Source organism: Miscanthus floridulus, chromosome 7 (genome assembly GCF_019320115.1).
Source record: "Miscanthus floridulus cultivar M001 chromosome 7, ASM1932011v1, whole genome shotgun sequence".
NCBI lineage: Eukaryota > Viridiplantae > Streptophyta > Magnoliopsida > Poales > Poaceae > Miscanthus > Miscanthus floridulus.
This window is the reverse complement of record NC_089586.1, coordinates 29,455,044-29,474,302: the sequence shown is the minus strand read 5'-3', so window position 1 is coordinate 29,474,302 and position 19,259 is coordinate 29,455,044. Positions and strand designations below refer to the sequence as shown.

At 41.9% G+C, this 19,259-nt stretch overlaps 1 protein-coding gene and 1 pseudogene across 2 annotated transcripts; one reads left to right on the top strand and one right to left on the bottom strand.

Annotated features, from left to right (window-relative positions):
- The first annotated feature begins 7,153 nt into the window (after positions 1–7,153).
- LOC136462948 (uncharacterized) lies at positions 7,154–17,157 on the top strand. 2 transcript variants are annotated; one of them, XM_066461998.1, is made up of 6 exons: positions 7,154–7,314; positions 16,080–16,343; positions 16,434–16,544; positions 16,651–16,735; positions 16,815–16,907; positions 16,989–17,157. In XM_066461998.1, the coding sequence occupies exons 2-6, from the start codon at positions 16,081–16,083 to the stop codon at positions 17,079–17,081; spliced, it is 645 nt and encodes a 214-aa protein (XP_066318095.1). In that variant the 5' UTR covers positions 7,154–7,314; position 16,080; the 3' UTR covers positions 17,082–17,157. The 2 variants fall into 2 exon arrangements, 1 of the variants encoding a protein (XP_066318095.1); XR_010760849.1 differs by lacking the exon at positions 7,154–7,314 and having other exon boundaries at positions 16,261–16,544; positions 16,651–16,713.
- Positions 7,439–10,440, bottom strand: LOC136465284 (E3 ubiquitin-protein ligase COP1-like; annotated as a pseudogene).
- Positions 17,158–19,259: the final 2,102 nt, after the last annotated feature.

The window sequence follows — 19,259 nt, the reverse complement described above, 5'->3', positions numbered from 1 at the left end:
TACGAGTTTCACTCCTCTTAATAGTACTGGCTATCAAACCTAAATGTGATCACACTCTCTAAGTGTCTTGATCACCAAAATAAAATAGCTCCTACAAATTATACCTTTGCCTTGAGCTTTTTGTTTTTCTCTTTCTTCTTTTCAAGTTTAAGCCCTTGATCATCGCCATGCCATCACCATTGTCATGTTATGATCTTCATTAGCTTCTCTACTTGAAGTGTGCTACCTATCTCATGATCACTTGATAAACTAGGTTAGCACTTAGGGTTTCATCAATTCACCAAAACCAAACTAGAGCTTTCAACCTCACCGAGCAGCGTCGCAGCCATGGCGCCGCAGCGACGTGGCATCGAGTGTCGGAGTAGAGGTAGCTTAACACGCCCGCTAGGGTGTCGAAGGTGGCAGCAGTGCAGGCGTGGTCTAGTGGCGGCGGTGAAGGCGGTGGAGCTTTGAATCGCTCACAGCGCGCCCTCTAGATCGGACTAGGGTTAGGAACCTCGGTGGGGTGCTGACGGCTACGGTGAACCTCGTACCTTGCGCCCTGGCCCCCACCTTCCTCTTTATAGCGCAGCGCGACGGGGGCCCATCAGCCAGGAGAACGGCTGAGCCCCCCAATCAGAACACAGATCAAGGGCCCAATTAACCGTTGGGTCAACTGGTGGAGATCAATCTAACACCTTTTGTTAAAAAGTATACTCAATGCACAACCACAGGCAGCAGCAACAAATCTCTACAATTAAATTAATTGAGAATTAAAGATTTAGATTTTTTTTCCTCTTGACCTAATAGACCAGTCGTTGCCTAACTGGCTGTGGATAGCCTCTTGCCTGATACACCGGCTGGACCAAGGCCGTAGCCAGCTTGCCGGCCTCCGATTGCAGTATTGCACTGGCCGGCTCCACAACACTTTTCCTGAACATTTGAATATTGCAGTGAGACAGATCATGGAACTCGCTAGCAAACGTTCGTAGCGGCGGGTGATTAACATTCGTAGCAGCAGTGGCGGGAACTCATAGCGCTCAGATCAACATCGTCCGCGCGGAGGAGGCCGATAGCGGCAGCGACGGGAACTCCTAGTCCTAGCGCTCAGATCAACGACCAGCATGTGGAGGAGGCCGGTAGAGTTCGACGAGTTTGATGCGCCTCATAATTCTTCCGCTTCCACTGCGTGCTACGAGAGAGAAAAAAAGAAGAAGAAGTTCATATCGTCGTTGGACTTCTAGCGCGGGTAACTTCATATCTTCGTCGGACTTCTAGCGCAGGACGACTTCGGACTTCTAGCGCAAGACTTTGCACGAGTTAGACGTGCCTGGCGGACCAGGTGTTATATGGGTAGGTGGGAAACTTCAGAAGCCGAAGGAGAAGATGATCCTGGAAGATACCCTGAAGAAACTCCAAGAGGGTCTACAAACATGGTGAACTCGCCGGCGTGTGAAGACTGAAAGCTGGGAAGAAGATACGATATAACAAGAGAATCTTCCTTTGGGTTGCTTATCAATAGAGTTAGTTGTGCTGGAGGTTTATTTTGGAGGTGTTTGGAGGTGATCAGAAACTTTCTGGAAGCTGCAGAGTTGATTTAGCTACAATGTTCTCTGTTTTTTCTTTTTCTGGGTTGCTCTGTTCGCTGAATGTTGGTCTTTTGTTATATGTGCCAAACTTTGTAAGCTGGTAATCCCAGCAACTACGTTATGCTTTCAATATAAGCAGGGTCTGGACCTTTGGTCTAAAAAAAAAGGATTTGGTATCACCGGTAGATGGTTACTTTAGAGTTTTTTAGTGTATAGAAGATGTTCACTACGTCAGATTCTTACAGTAGGAGCGGATGCATTTTTACTGTAGGGGCGGCTAGGGTTGGAGGCACCCCTATAGTGGGCGTCCTTAGGCCCCAGTAGCCCAGCCGCCCCTACAGATGGCACTGTAGGGGCGGCTGGTAACCTGAGCCGCCCCTACAGTTGGGGTTGATCTGTAGGCACGGCTCAATTATCAGCCGCCCCTGCAGTGCCCATTTGTAGGGGCGACTGACACCAGCCGCCCCTGCTGTTCGACTGTAGCGGCGGTTGAATCACCAGCCGCCCCTACTGATGGCGCACGAATAAATAACAGCCACCCCTTCTTCCACCACGGGACACACTCTTCTACACAAAAAAAGGTTGGGAGGCCTTAGGCTCATCCTAAAAATTGCTCTACTAAGGGGGAGGTTTTGATCTCAAATCCTTTGGTGGAGAGGCTCTAAAAGGTAAGAAAATGCTTCTCCAACTCTTTATTTGAAGTTTAATTCATTGGTTAGTGAATACTTTGATTTTTGGTTTTCTCTCTCTTCCATGGAGCTTGAGCTAGTTATGAGTGAAATTAGACCCTAATTTTCAATATACTAGGGTAAGTTAGGTAGGGAAGTAAGATTGCACCCTTTGTTAGTACATCTTTGTTGATTTTAGTGTAGTATTAGTGAAGTTTGGTGCATGTGTCATGAAACCCTATATATAGATCTAGATCTAGGATTTTGTTTTTTTTTTCTTTTTCAATTTTTTCTTTACGTGACTAGGGTTTGTATGTAGGTGAATGTGTAAGATTTTAATTGTTGCTAATGTGTAAAATATCATCTACTATGGCTACTAATTATCATTTAATATTTATTTTGATTCCTTTCTATAATGTGTGCTTTTAATTAGTTATAGATAAATAGACCATTAATTAATTATCCTCTACCATGAAATTAGAATGGAGTTTGCATGAAAGGTTGTGGATGAAATATTAAATGTTGCTAATTGTTTTCTTTGAAATTGTTTATTTGAACCAATTAATTTATATTTTAAAATATTTATGCATTAATAGTCAATTAATTAACTATCCTCTACTACCATGGTGCGTGTCTCACGTATATACAATTATTCTCGAGTAATATTCTTTCTTTGGTTGTTTTGTTTCTATAAGATGGACTACAGGAACTCTTGGATGTATGGTTCGTTAAGACACGACGCTCTTTTCCGTGATGAGGTGGACAAATTCATCAAAGCCGCAGAGAAGCATGCAACGACGTTGAAAGAGAATAGTGACACGATTATTTGTTCCTGCAAAGATTGCAAGAACCTTATTGCATTTCGAGATGTGAGTACCATCAAAGAACATCTGATTAGAAGAGGATTTGTTCTGGACTACACAGTGTGGATTCATCATGGTAAAACAATGGTTGTTGATGACAGCGACGATGATCTAGCTGATGAAGCTGAAACCCAAGCATACTTGTCCCGATTCATAGATGATCTTGAGTAACAAATGGATCGTGACTATGGCAATCAACAAGGTGGTGGCTTTGGCAATGAACAAGGTGGTGGCTTTGGCAATGAACAAGGTGGTGATGATGCTGGTGGTGCCAGCAATGATGGCGAAGCACGTGGGGGGGGGATGTAGATGACGGTGACAACTTGGACGAAATGCTTGGGGGCTTTGGACCAGAAATATTAGAAAAGAGCAAGAGAGGTCTAGAAAATCTTGAGAGGGTGACAAAAGCATCGAAAAAGACTATGTATGATGCTGAGAAGGGTTGTCTGACATACTTCACACTGCTACGTTTTGTGCTTGAGCTACTCATCCTGAAGGCTAAGTACGGCTGGTCGGACTATAGTTTCGATGATCTGTTGTGCCTCATGTCACGGTTGCTCCCATGGCCGAACATAGTTTCCGCCAACACATACCAAGCGAAGAAGGTTATAAGTCCACTCATATTGGGGTTTGAAAAAATCCATGCATGCCCCAACCACTGTATCCTTTTTCGGCATGGCACATCGTTCGAGACTTTAGATACATGTCCTAGGTGTGGGGCTAGTTGGTACAAGAACAATGACCTTCAAAGTGGGGTGGAAGCCTCCACAGGAAAGAGGAAGAAGGGTGGGAAGAAGGTGGTGCAAGAATCTCAGCCTCCAGAGGAAACTCCATTAGACAACGATGCAAATAAGAGAAGAATTCCTACCCTAGTTATGTGGTACTTGCCAGTGACTGACCGCTTAAGGCGTATGTTCCTAAACCCTAAGGAAGCCACACTGATGACATGGTGGGATGATGAGTGCAAGGTGGATAATGATACGATCGCACACCCGGCCGATTATAGCCAGTGGCAAACATTCGATGCCAAGTATAAAGCAGAATTCAGTGATGACCCACGGAATGTACGGTTCGGCTTGAGCACCAATGGAATGAATCCCTTCAATGGGAGGATGACCGACCGCAGCACATGGCCAGTCATCTTGACCATGTACAACCTCCCAACGTATTTGTGTCAGAAGAGGAAGTATCTTCTCCTCACTATTCTTATCTTTGGCCCCAAACAACCAGGCATTGATATAGACGTGTTCTTAGAGCCTCTGATGCAAGAAATGGAGAGGCTATGGAGGTATGGGGAGCTGATGTACGATGCCCCACACTAGAATGTAGGCTACCAGGATGACCCTTGGGTGCTCGCTGAACGTGTCACGCAAGTCTTCTATATGTCCAACCCACAAAGTAACCTCCCCCTAAAGAAGAAGACAAAGCACGTGGTGGTCTCCGGGAAACAACATATCATCGGAGTTGATGGCGTAGACGATGTTGAAGCTTACAATAAGTGCGATAAGATGTCGCTATTCATAGACTTTTGTAAGAAGATCGAGGCCATAGAAAAGAACCTGCCCAAAGATATATTGCCATGGGAACGAAAAGGTGTCAAGGGGAAAGTTGTCACGGTGGGCTAGCTAGTTTATGTAAGTGTGTCAGTGTTCGTAAGACTACATTCATGTATGTGTGTGTGAGACTACATTCATGTATGTGTGTGTGAGACTATATTTATGTATGTGTGTGTGAGACTACATTCATGTATGTGTGTGAGAGACTACATTCATGTATGTAAGACTACATTTATGTATGTGTGTTTGAAACTACATTTATGTGTGTGTGTGTTTGAGACTACATTCACGTATGTTTGTGTGAACAATGTGTACTAAGAATTTATCAAATTATGAAATTACCAAAATAAAAGTTGTAGATCTCCATGAGTTATTCAACTTTGGTATTCATTACTTTTTCAGTTGAAATGATTTGGGGGTCCAAATTATGGTTTCAACTTGTCTTTTTTAAAATTTCAAAATTTGAAAGGTTCAAATTTAGTTAAATGACAAGATAACCAAAATAAAAGTTATAGATCTTGATGAGCTGAACAACTTTTGTATTCATCACTTTTATATCTAAAATCATTTAGGGTTTGAAAATTTGGTTTGAACTTGTCAAATTTTAAAATATGTAAAACATTGTCACACCCAAGTTTGATCAAACTTAAATGCTAAAGCATGATTTTAGAAATTTTTAGAAAAAAAATCATCACATTTAGAGTTAGTATGAGGGAGAACAACTAGTTACAAAGTTTACCCAAAGATTAAAAAGAGAAATCATAGTGAACAGTGTGATTTCTTTTTTTAATCGTTTTTTTTCTCGTACTAACTCCAAATCTGATGATTTTTTTCCTAAAATTTTCTAAAATTATTCTTTATCAATTTATTTTGTTGGTTTTTTCAATATATACATATGAAAAGTTTGAGCAATTTAAATTTTGAATTTCAAAAAAATACAACTTCAGACAAGATTTGGTACCCCAAATGATTTCAGCTGAAAAACTGATAAATACCAAAGTTGAATAACTCATCAAGATCTACAACTTTTGTATTGGTCATTTCTTTATATGACAAATTGGTAATGACATTGTTCACAAATGTGACACATCTCTCATAAGGTTTTATAAACTATATGACACATGTGTAAGATTAGTGAACAATGTGTGCTAAAAATTTGTGAAATAAAGAAATGATCAAAATAAAATTTGTAGATATTCATGAGTTGAACAACTTTGGTATTCATCACTTTTTATGTTGAAATCAATTTAGGTCTCAAATTTTGGTTTGAACTTGTCGTTTTTTTTAAATTTTAAATTTGAAAGGTTCAAATTTTGTCAAATGACAAGATGACTAAAATAAGAGTTGTAGATATTAATGAGTTGAATAACTTTGGTATTCATCACCTTTTATGTTGAAATCATTTTGGGTCTCAAATTTTGGTTCGAACTTGTCGTTTTTCAAAATTTCAAATTTGAAAGGTTCAAATTTTGTCAAATGACAAGATGACTAAAATAAAAGTTGTAGATATTAATGAGTTGAACAACTTTGGTATTCATCACTTTTTATGTTGAAATCATTTTGGGTCTCAAATTTTTGTTCGAACTTGTCATTTTTTAAAATTTCAAATTTGAAAGGTTCAAATTTTGTCAAATGACAAGATGACCAAAATAAAAGTTGTAGATCTTCATAACCTCTATAACTTTGATGTTTATCAAATTTTCATTTGAGATCATTTGATGTCTCAAAATGATTTTAGTAATTTTAATTTTAATTTTTTAAAATTTTATTTTTTTTCCATTTTGAAAGGTTCAATTTTGTAATTTTAAACTGTTGTAGTTGTTTTAATTATTGTATATGTAAATATATCTATAAAAAAATAATTATAAAATTTTGTACTGTATTATTTATTATTTACATGTGAATAATTAATTTTGATTTAGAATTTTGAAAAAAAATCAACTGTAGGGGCGGCTTATAACCTCAGCCGCCCCTACAGCGGCTCTGTGGTATTTTGAAAAAAAAAATCAACTGTAGGGGCAGCTTATAACCTTAGCTGCTCCTACAGCGGCTCTGTAGGGGCGGCTTATAATCTTAGCCGCCCCTACAGTGGCTCTGAGATATTTACATGTGATCGTCGCTTTGGGCGAAATCGCTTTGGGCGAAATCATACACTTGGACCGTCAGGCTGCCCAATTTTGACGCCACCGCCGCCTGCACCGCCGCACCTGCACCGCCGTCGCCTGCCCCTCTCTGACCCCTCCACCGCCTCCCTGACCCCAACCACGCCCCCCGCCCCATCCACCATCGTTCCCCAGGCCGCTAGGGTTTGGGAACGCTCGCCAATAAGCACGCTCGCGGGCAGGCCGCCGCCGCACCCAGGGGGTCCGTGCGCCTGGGGGGCAGGCCGCTGCCGCACCTAGGGGGCCAGGCCGCCGCCGCGCCCAGGGAGGTAGGCAATCAGGGCGCCGCCGCACCCTGGTGTTGGCCGCCGTTGTTGACGACCGTGAAGTCATCACTCCTCCTGTGGGTCTGCTTCGAACCTCCAACTGTGAATCCCCATTGCCATGCCTGCGCCCTAATCTGAATCCGAGTGCCTGCATCACACGACCCTCCTTCGGCTTCCAGTCCCCATCGCCGTGCTTCCTTGCTAGACCTCCTCAACTCTCAGTCCATCTGGGTATTGATTTCTACCCCATTGTTTCCTCTTGTTAGTTTCTTGCTAATGATTTCATGGATATGCAGTTCTGGATACATTTGCCATTTGGTATTGCCGTATTAGTACTCGTGCAGGTCGTTTTGTCATATACTGGACTACTTAATTTAAATTAGTGTGTGCATATATGCGGTATGCTGATTGTTGTGCCTCTATTCTTTTGACTTTGTAGTGCCTAATTTAAATTAGTGTGTGAATATGGTGATCAGCAGATCCAACCTGAAATATTGTAGTATCTGATAAGTAAACAAAATAACATTTTGATTGGAAAAAGCAAAGTCAATATAAGCTAAGAAATGAAGCAACATACGGCAACGTAGAAGTTTGATCCAGGATTATATTTAACCGAGCAAATATTTGCTTTCATATCAATATTGATCACGCTTGCTTCTTGTTTTGTACACCACACTTTCACCTGGCATACACAGCACTAACTTCCATTAGTATCGCACAAACATTGTAATAGAACAAAAACTTGAAGCCACTATTTTAGTGGGTTCCACCTATGCATCGATGAGACTGAATAACACATTTGCACTATGAGAGGACAATGTGGAGAAAGAGGGGGAGGGGGGAGAGAGAGAGAGAGAGAGAGAGAGAGAGAGAGAATTTAATATTCACTGTGACCATCTGAAACTACTATCATTTCTGCAGTGAGTTGTCTGATAAAAGTGAAAGATCCACCACCCAGGTCGGAATGTAACAAGTGATTTTGGTACTTGACATTTGAGAAAAAATCACCAAGCTTTTCTTTCTTAGTTTGGTAAAGGGCGAACGGAATTGAACCATATTAATTTCCAAATACCTTGCAATCGTCACTCCCAGATACTAGCATTGAAGGGTCTGTATGAGAAAAATCAACACTCCATGCCCCCTTCTCATGCTCTTCATATTCCATCACACTCTAGCATGGCACAATACACAGATACCATATACCTCAGTTTGAATTATAATACAGTCGGTGCAGAATTTACTGTAGAATAGAGAGTGGATACCTGACGGGTCTAGACATCCCACACAGTTACTATACCCTCATAGTCACTGCTTGCAATAACATTTTTTGAGTACTTGTTCCAGCTTAGGCAGCTAAGTTTAGATCTGGTAGCCATTTCAACAACCGGGCAATGCACATCTGATGGTTCATTAACAACCTAAGTAATGATGCAAATCAACCTTAAGTAATCTCAATTACAATGAACTATGGAATGAACATGCCCTGACAAAGCAAACTTACAGTAGAAAATTCAAAGACTTTAATACGTTTTGAGACTCCAGCAGTAGCAAACAGTTCATCATCACGATCAAATTCAATACTGCAATATAACAAAAATATCAAATGTCCATCCCTATTTGCTGTAAAATAAAGGAGAAGTAGTTGATTGGCAAGCACATAGAACTGGAAATAATTGTGCCCCAATGTGCTCCACTTTGATGAAACCCTACTTTCACATGTATTGTATAATAAAATTAGATGTTCAAACCTAAAAGCTGCTTACATGTTTGCTTTAATGGAGCTGATTTTCCCACATTAACCAGAGTAATGATGAAAAGACTTAACTTCTTATTTGGTAGGTAGGCCCAGATTATAAGGTGAGAGAAAAATAAACTTTTATGGCCCTTGATTTTGGTACCTCCAAAATCATAATCGGTGATAACTCTTGGAGGACCATAAAAGCTTCATTAATGATTTATATTTTATAGTGTAGGCATAGATATTTAAACTCTGATGACCAAAACTCAAATTTATCTTTCCATGCAAGTGCACTGGTTCTGCTGCTAGTTATATTTTAAAGCACAGATAAGAAACTATGTTTACATATTGGCAGAGTGAAACAAGTCTCCATGTCTTAGTTCCGCAATGACACGTAGACGAATGAAGTAAACATGACAACAAACAAAATGAGCCCAGTGAGAATGGAACAAAGACAACAAAGCATGTTGTCTCATCACAGGAGATAACCACACCTGTATTGAGTGAACGTTGTTAGCACAGACTGGAAATCCTGAAGACCTACATGATAGCCTTCTCTATTCATTGCAACGATATCTCTTTCTTCTTGCCTGCGGGCCTGTGCTCCGGTGCGCCGTCTTTGCAGGTAGTATTCTTGAAGCTCATTGAACTGCAATGTTCCTCATAGAATTAGATAAAAAATAAATGACATAAGATTAGTGCCGTTTTATCTAACACTAAAATAAATGGCCATGTGTGTACTGTACACTATTCAAAACATGTATGCAACACATAAGAGGCCTACTTTTTGGGTGTAATGTGGGGGGACACTGCGCCTTAAGGAATGTAGTAATGCATGGAGAAACTCACCTGTGCTTGAACTCGCCTCTTCCTAGCAATGACATTACCCGATTGTATAGGGGGGTTAGGAGGGTCAGAAGAAGCTAGAGCATCTGTCCTTTGAAATCCTTGATGGCTTACTTGAGCTTTCAAATCAAGCTTCTTATTCTGTAAACTTCCTGGACATGATGCGCTAAGTGGTGTCCGAGAGTTGGGAGGAAAGCGACAGCCAGCTTTGTCTATAGGAGAGGGCCACATTTTTTGTGCAGTAGGCTCATCTAAAAGCATGCGCAGCTTCATGGAGTACCTTTCTTTTGTGCGATATAATTCTTTCCTATGTCTCTCCACAGCACTTATATCCTCTTTGATGTACTGTAGATCCGTTTGACTCTATTGAGAAGATGTGAATATGATTAACAACAATAGACTTCAGAATAAGAAAAAAAAGAGAGCGACAAAAATGCAACAAGTAAAACTTTTATTTCATTTGATTAGCAAGATTGATGAAGGTCATTTGACATTAAAATGTTAGCATTGTGTGAAGGAATCAGAAATTCAGAACCATAAAAATACGTAGGACAAACCTCATTCAATTCTTCCAGCTTTTGCTTTCTAAGGCAGTGCAAGAAGACTACCAATATTTGCATATTTGTCTCCGATTCTTGTTGTTCCATTTGCTGCTTCTTCTCAGCAATCAAAGTCATAAGGCTATCTAACTCTTTAACCCCCATTTCATTTCCCTATCTCAAGAATAAATGATAAATCATCAGTAGCTTGTTAATGGGGTCACAAATTATCATGTGAACAGTCAATCATAAGAGGACAGAACATAGACAGCAGCTGCAATCATAAGGGGAACAGAGCCATTATTCCCAAATAAGTAGTCTAAAAACTTCCACTTCATTTAGCCTCAGAAAAGTATTACCGTGGGAAACTTGCAGTGAAACAATTTGACTTTTGACCAACACCTTACGAATATTTAGATTAGTTGCATGAAAATGATGTTAATAAAGTAATAAACTCCCAAGGTGTTTCCATAATACTAAAGTTTTGATTCATAAAAACACTTATGAGGTAAGTACGTAAGTTCTATACTCTTTACAGAACGGAAATGTCCACTTAGATATGAATTTAGTCGCTACACAAAAGTGGATGCAAGGGAAAAATTGGTGCAGAGACTTAAAATGTGCTTGTTAAGTGGTGAATGCAGGAGTGAAGTTTGCTTATCATTGAAAGTGGATGCATTAGTGAGCTTTTGGTTGGCCATTATATGTTGCTTATTTGCTTCCTTACTGGTGATTTATTCTTGCATATGCTTTGGGCAAAAGGTATCATAAAGACCCTTGGCATAGGGATTGCCACCGAGCAGCAGTGTTTTCTATTACTGAAAAACATGGTTTTGGGGTGCCGCACTGCGTGGCATGCCAACGACATCTGGACATTTGCCTCCTAACTCTGAATTTTTTGCTTATCTTTTCTTCTGTCCATCTTGTTTGAGTCATATAGCATATGCAGTGGGCTAGTCCTGCTTTCTCTTTGTTTGACTACTACTACTACAAGTACTACTACTAGTACTAGTACTACTACTTGTACTACTAGTACTACTACTTCTATCACTAGTACTACTACTTCTACCACTAGTACTACTAGTACTACTACTTCTACCACTAGTACTACTACTTCTACTACTTATACTACTTTTTTCTTGCATCTCTTAGAACAAGGCACGAAATGTCACGAACATCAAAGAGTGCATCCCGATGCCCTGTGAATGATGAGCAGCCATCCCATGGAGAGCAAGAACTAGATGACCATCTTACTCAGGAGCAGTTCGATAACGAGTTAGAAAAGGGTCTAGAAGTGATGCTTACTCAGGAGGACCTTGTCGATGATGAGGATCCAGTGGGGGGAGCCCAGGGAAGAGAAGGCGGAGAGGATGCCCAAGGCGAAGAAGGGGATGATAATGAGGATGAGGATGAGGATGATGACGCCTCATCAGGGGGATATGTAAGTCCCGAGGATCCTTTCACACGAGAACCCAGACGGAGGCCAACGGAGGACGAGTTGGACAAGGATTTTGATCCGAACGACGAGGTACGGATAAAGCCTTAGTAGCTTGTAAATTTGGCTAATGCTATGGCTATATGTTACCTCTGCTAACACTTTTGACCTGCCGTATAAATAGGTCGTCCCTACTCAACCTCTGAAAAGACGATGTCGGCCTCCGGCTCGTCTTGCTGGACAATACGTAGCGGGGCAAAGGAGATCAGAGGAAGGAGCCACAGATATTCACAATGAGGCCTCCGCTCCACAACCTCAGGACACAACCATGACTGAGACTGCTGAAAGGTCCTTGTGTGGTTTTGGTAATTGAGTGACAACCTAGGTGGACTAATTGTGTTTATGTGAGATACATAGGTAATTAGTCTATAGGTACATGTGTGTGAGCAACATATGCCATGAAGGTGAAAATGGCTTGGAGATGTTGCAAAGCTCACACATGTGATGATGAAGGAGCTCATTGCACATGAGACATGACATTGAGTCATGTGATCAAAGGTGGAGAAGATCAAGACATGACTTGGCTTAATGGACCGGTTGCAAGCGTGAAGGGCAAGTTGGAGGCTTTGGAGCGATGGACCATGTGGCGGTGAAGCTTGAGCAAGACTAGGCACCGATGGATGAAGGCAACGGTGAAAAGCAAGTGAAGTCAAGATTGATGAACCAATATGATCACGTGATGATATGAAGTTGATCATATCATTGTTGATCGTGCTAGTCATGTGTTGCATCAACATTGGAGGAGATAGAATGGAATGCACAAGGCAAAGATATAACCTAGGGCATTTCATTTCACCGGTCATAGGTGTGTAGAGAAGTTTGTGACCGGGTTTAGGATAGATGACCATACTATTAAGAGGGGCAAACTTATTTGCATATCGGTCATCTAGTGCCACTCGAGTGATCTAACTTTGTATCGTCGCTAGGATCGAGTGGCGTGGCAAGTTGAGTGGCTAACACCCTTGAAAATGTTTGTGAAAATATGCTAACACATGTGCACAAGGTGATACACTTGGTGGTTGGCACATTTGAGCAAGGGTGAAGAAGTTAGAGGTGAAAACGAGTTAGTCGCACTGGTCACAGAGTGACCGGACGTGTCTGGTATGGAGATCGGACATGTCCGATATGTGGCTCAGGAATGAACTGCACAGTGCGACCGAACACGTCCGGTCGCCTCATCGGTCACGTCCGGTGTGAATCAGCAAAAATGGTGTTCGGTGAGACAGTTGATCGGATGCTGGCAGCGTCCGGTCGTCCATGGGTGCTTACTATACTCGACCGGACGCTAAGGCTCAGCGTCCGGTCAGTTTCTAACAGATGTGTCCGGTCGGCCCTAGAGGCTTACTGGACTCAACCGGACGCAACGGTTGTGCGTCCGGTCATCTTGTCAGAGAGCCATTGGAGGCAACAGTGGGACACGTGGCTGTCTGGCAGCTACCGAACACGTCCGGTATTCACGATCGGTGCATCCAGTGCAGCATCCGGTGCTGTGTTCGGTCGAACAAAAAAACGCCCAGTGAAGGGGTAACGGCTAGTTTAGCCTATGGGGCTATAAATAGAAGTGGTGGTCGGCCTTTGGCCGCAAGCTAAGCACACTAGAGCCTTGGTGGCTTGTGTAGTAGTGCTTGGGAGCCCTCCATCTCACACATACTCGATAGTGATCATTCGATTGTGTGAGAGAGCGATTCTAGTGCGATTGCATCGTGAGGTTGCATCGAGTGGCACTAGGTGATCGAGTTGCAAGCCGGTGGTGCTTGTTACTCTTGGAGGTTGCCACCTCCTAGATGGCTTGGTGGTGGTCTCCATCGAAGCCCGTAAGAAGCTTGTGCGACGCTCCAAAGAAGTGCTTTGTGAGGGGCATTGTGCTCGCCCTGCGGGAGCTGCGAAGAGCAACTTTAGTAAAGCGTGTCATTGAGCTACCCTCACTTCCGGGGTAGGTTCTTGCGGTGCCCGATGTGCGGGCTTGGTGGGTGATGCCAATTAGCCACCGAACCACCAAGTGAGCGGTCGACACAATGGGGACTAGCGTGTTGGCAAACACGTGAACCTCAGGAGAAAAATCACCGTGTCAACCTTGTTTTTCCCATTGGTTTGCATCCTCGTTACACCAGCTTGTATTTACTTTCATATACATTGTGCTTGTGTAGTTGCTCTTGTAATTAGTTTGCTTGTGTAGCTCACTAGTTACCTTCTTGCTTGTGTAGCATAGAAGTAGCTCCCTTGCATGGCTAATTTGGTTTGTGTAACCTTGTTAGTCACAATGCTTAGTTTATGTAGCTAAGTAATTGTGCTCTCTAATTTGGCATTAGTTGCCTTGTTATTGAGCATTGTTAGTAAGCATTAGGTGGCTTTGTGCTTTTGCTTACTAGCATGTGTAGGAGCTCCGTTGTTGCTTAAAGTACTAGTAGTATAGGTTTGTGTGACCTTGCTCCTAGAATTGGTTAGGTGAGCTCTAGCTAGCTCGGCACCTTTGTTGCTTAATTAGTATCTTTGAAAGGTGCTAGAGAACATAGATAGAGGGGTGTAGTCTTGGCTAGACTGATAGTTCAAATTCCACACTTATTTCGGTTAGCCGACGTGATTAATTTTAGAAAGGACTATTCACCCCCCTCTAGTCCGCCATCTCGACCCTACAACTGCCTAGCCAAAGAGGAAATGAGGGGGGATTAGAAAGCCAAACCAATATCATGACAAGGCATGCTATGTGATAACGAAGGTCGGGCCAGACGGGCAGATCCTTGAGCCATATACATACAAGGCAAAATTCCATAATCACATCGGGTTTGTAGTTAGAGATAAGTTGAACCCAGCTATCCATGGCTAGAATCTTGTAGCTATGAGCCAAAAGGTAGACATATGGGAGAAGCGGAAGTAAAACTTCAGGTTTCCAGAGGGAACGTATGAGTTGGTACAACAAAATGCTTTTAAGATAATGGGGCAGAGCTTTCGACGTTGGCGGTCGGATCTGAACAAGAACTTTATCCAACAGAAGTTAACTCCTTTCCACGAGTATGGCAACATAACTCCTAGTCAATGGGAGGAGCTCGTGGCTGAGAAGACTTCAGAGACATCATTGGCCCTCAGTGCCCATAACAGTGAGCAGGCGAAGAAGAATTGGCGGTAGTTGGCAGCCCTCCGGATGTTCCCAGCAGTCAAGGTTCCAATGCAACCGGAACCCCCCGTCGATCGCATACGAGCGCCAACCAGTTGCAAATTGGTGGTTCCGATGGGCAGGCAAAACATGATCATTGAGGTGGCAATGGGCGTGGCACATCCTCTGGGTGGCACATGGCACAATAGGGACATCCTGCAGGACTACACTCGGGTCGAGGTGCATACTATGAAGCCCAAGTTCATGACTTGGAAGATAGAACACCCTACTCCCGAGGGGCTTGTGTTACTCGGAGACGTCATGAACCAGTTCATCATCTAGCACAAATGGGACATTGTATTGACCAAGTCTTCGCCAACTCCGACTGAAGTTCATCCTCTGGGGCAACCCGTCGAGGACAGGGAGGTATACTCACTGGCCCATGACCATGACCACCACACGCTAGAGACTTCTCCACCTCGTACCGAGCAAGGGCATGATGACATGCCACATCCTTCTCCACCTCATATCGAGCATGGGCATGATGACATGCCACGTCCTTCTCCAGCTCGTACCGAGCAAAGGCATGATGAGATGCAACATCCTCTCAACAAGCGCAGCCGATACATGAACAACAAGTGTCTTATGAACAGCAATTGCCTCATGAACAGCCGATACATGAAGAACAAGTGGCCCCTAGAGCAGGTGATGCACAAGTTGACAAGGACATGCCCAAATGGGAAGCTCGAAACAAAATCCCAATCAAGATAAGGCCATCGTATGTGGGCATTAATGATGTCTCATCGATGCACAAGTGGATGGGGCCCATGACCAGTTCAAGCCTAAGAACCAAGTAAAAGAATTCAGAGCACCAGCTTCTGAGGAGGGCACCACTAGCAAACTACACAAAGGGTTTAACAAGTATCTAGCTGTTGATAACCTCAAATGGTCAAATGATTGCCCGGATAAATATGAAAAAGGTAAGAACTTCCTACCAAACCGAGTCATACAGTGCTTGCCACATGGAATGAGAAAGTTCCACGATTGGTACTTGCGTGCTCAGATAACAGAACTAGAAATGTTACAAGCATGGATCCCTGTCGGCACATTTGGAGCCCCAGGTGGGCAAATTGCTATTGAGTTTAGGGATATCCAGGCATGCTTCCACCTCAAATGAATGGAAATGAATCTAATTCGCATTTGATGCCTGTAAGTCCTTGCCCTCTCTATATGATATGAATGTAATCTTTTGATTTTATTGTAACTAACCTACACCGTGATTTGTAGAATGCAAGCAGACTTTGTGAGAAAGAGGCTAGCTCTGAAACATGGGTATATAGACCCTTCACCTATAGCATCAATAAATTTTAATTATCCTAAAGAGTGGAAACTAGATTGCAAAGAACTAGGAGCTGGAAAGACACTTAAGGAGAAAGAGGATATCAGGAACAAGAAAATATTGGAAGAGTCCCTCAAGGTTGTGGCATACATTGCCCTATGTTTTAAAAATCTCCAACAACACGATAATATATGGATACCATACCACTTCAAGTAAGTTCGACTGTATACTTAGCTTTGTTCAATATACTTTGTTCGATGCAAAAGAGCTTATGTGTTCCTTCTATGACTAAATTCATGCAGCGATCACTGGATTTGCATAGGCGTCAGGCTCTCACATAGCATGGCATGGGTCTTTGATTCAGTGGATTTCCCAGTTGAGACATACAAAGACTTCATAGCGATTGTCAAGACGTATACATATCGACAATCCTCATTTTAGCTACTATGTTTGTATACATACTTGTAAGGTTCAATGTGGGATACTAACAAGTTGCATTTGCTAAAACCATTGGAACAGGGCATTCAGGCACTATGTCCAGGAACATAAGGGGAGGCATCATCCAAATAGGAAGGAAAAATTGTATGTCAAAACTCTATGTGCGGTGTCATTTACTTTGGTACTCCATATATTACATGTCTGTCAATAGCATTACTTAACATCTCCATATGCAAAACACACAGTGCCCCAAGCAGAAGCCTGGGATTTTACATTGTGGATACTACACATGTATTATGATGAGTACCATCGGTGGCTACGACAGAAACCCCAATCTGGTAAGTTTGAACCTCTTCGCTCGTAGTATGAAAAGTTCGCATATGTTGTGATATAGTAAACCTAAACTTGTTCTCTTGTAGTTGGAGAAAGATAAAGACACAAGAAGGAACCCATACAAGGATGATGAGCTCTTAGAGATGGTCGGCGACCTTTGCAACTTCATAATGGACTAGATTGTGTACCATAAAGGCACTTACCATCATCTTCTTTCCGACTTAGGTAGTAATCCTCTATACCAACACCTTCGTGAGACTAATAGGCTAGCCCTAGGCCGTTGATGACAATGTGGACTTATGGTATGGTTTGGATTAGACTTTAGAACGGTTTGGACTTTGTTTTGCATGTGGACTTGTGGATTTCTTAATGGACTATGTTATAATGATGGACTTCATAATGGACTATGTTGTAATGATGGACTTTTGTGAATTATGACTTGTGATGATGTTCTAAATAATGGTCTTGTGTTTGTGGATGTATATATGTATATTTGTCCAAATATAGATATCCATATTCGTATCTGTTTCTAATATAAATGCTAAATGGAGAGATATCCGAATCCATTTCCTATGATTTTTTTCTATCCAATTCTAGAACCGTATTAAAAAAATGGATGTATACCCAGTACCATCAATATCCATGAAGAATATAGTGCTACTTGGTTTGACTAATTATATTAATTTTACAATATTAATAATACCATTGGGTCTACTTAAAGGAAATGAGCAATAATACTGATTCTAATATTAATAGTATGCCATTATTTCATGTCATCAAAATATTTGCTCGATACATGGTAGAATATAGCTCACCATAGTGTGTTTGGACATATTTTCCCCCTTGCTTCACATGCGGCAAATGACGAAGCAAAATAAATCCATGTTCTTTGGAAATAGATTCAGGTTTATACCGTCGTCAATGTGGCATCTATGCCAATTCTACTCGTGTCATTGCACTTACACCTGTGTCCTGTAATGCAAATTTAATTCCTCTTAATGAAACACGTGTCAACGGACACATTCTTAAAAAAAAGATTATTTTCTCATGACCTTCAGATCTTCCAAATTCATGATGAAGTGATTATGTGGATATTGCTTCCACTATTCACAAGCATAATCTTTAAATTCAAGTACATCTCTTCATATCTTCTTGTCTTCAGGAAAATCTTGAAGTTTAAATTTAGTCTTCATTTGCTCTTGCCCATTAAGAAACTCTTCCGGATCAATACTTCCATAGAATGGAAGTTGGATGTATCTTTGACCTGTCATGGTTAATGTCTACGCAAAAATAGCAAGCATATATGTTCTTCGATAGATGATAAGATGTTGTTCCTGTGTGTTTGTGATTTTGGGTGTGAATTAGTGACTAAGGGTCTCCATGACCCCTCCCTACTAGGCTACTAGTTCAACAAATTGAACCAGTTTTCCATCTCGACTTTAGTCATATTATGAAGAATTAGTACAACTTAAACTTAGAGAGGGAAGTAGAAACCCAAATTTGGTAGAACTGCCCAAAATAATATGCTTATGGAGGTGCTCGTCTTCCACCAGACACTGAGCACCCCGAAAGCAAGATACAGCGGGCGGTATCCATCGGGCACACCCCAAGGGAGAACCCAAAAGATCCACATTTTTCTCAAGGATCCAATAATGAGAACGAGTAACAATACTTGTCCATTTCATACATCAAGGTTTCTTAAAAATTACATTATTACAGTACCAAATGTCAGAGTGCGGAATGATAAACAACGAAATTTAAAATAAACATCTAGCGATAAGTATGAGGATCCGTTTGAGCCCACCAGAAGAATCCTCCACACAAAGGTACTTCTCATGCATCACCAGCAACAGGGGTAAATAAACCCTGAGTACACAATGTACTCGCAAGGCTTATCCGACTAGTGGGAATAATTTCCTGACTCTAAGGAATATGATAAGCTTTATGGTTTGCTGGTTTTCTTTAGCAGAAAGCAATACTAATAGTGAGTCCTTATTTATGTTATTATTATCAGCTGTATTAAGTTATTATCTATCCAGTCTATATAAGCACATGTTCTACTTTCAAGCAAGAGTTGAGCAATCAGTTCCATTTCATCACCTTTCATCTTTCAGTTTTTACTACGGTGCTAGACACGAAACAAGCCATACCAGATCGCTCGGCGATTCGCTAATCAATGCCCCCAGCTGGGTACCCCAAAAACACATGTCCCCGCTTGCACCCCAGTCACAAGAAGGACTAACCCATCACCCTCCTATCCTAGGTGTCCAGGTCCCCGTCCAAACTTGGACTCCAAGCCCCCACTCCTGAGTCCCGGACTCAGTGCGGTGCAAGGAGCTCCACCATCCCCGCCTCCA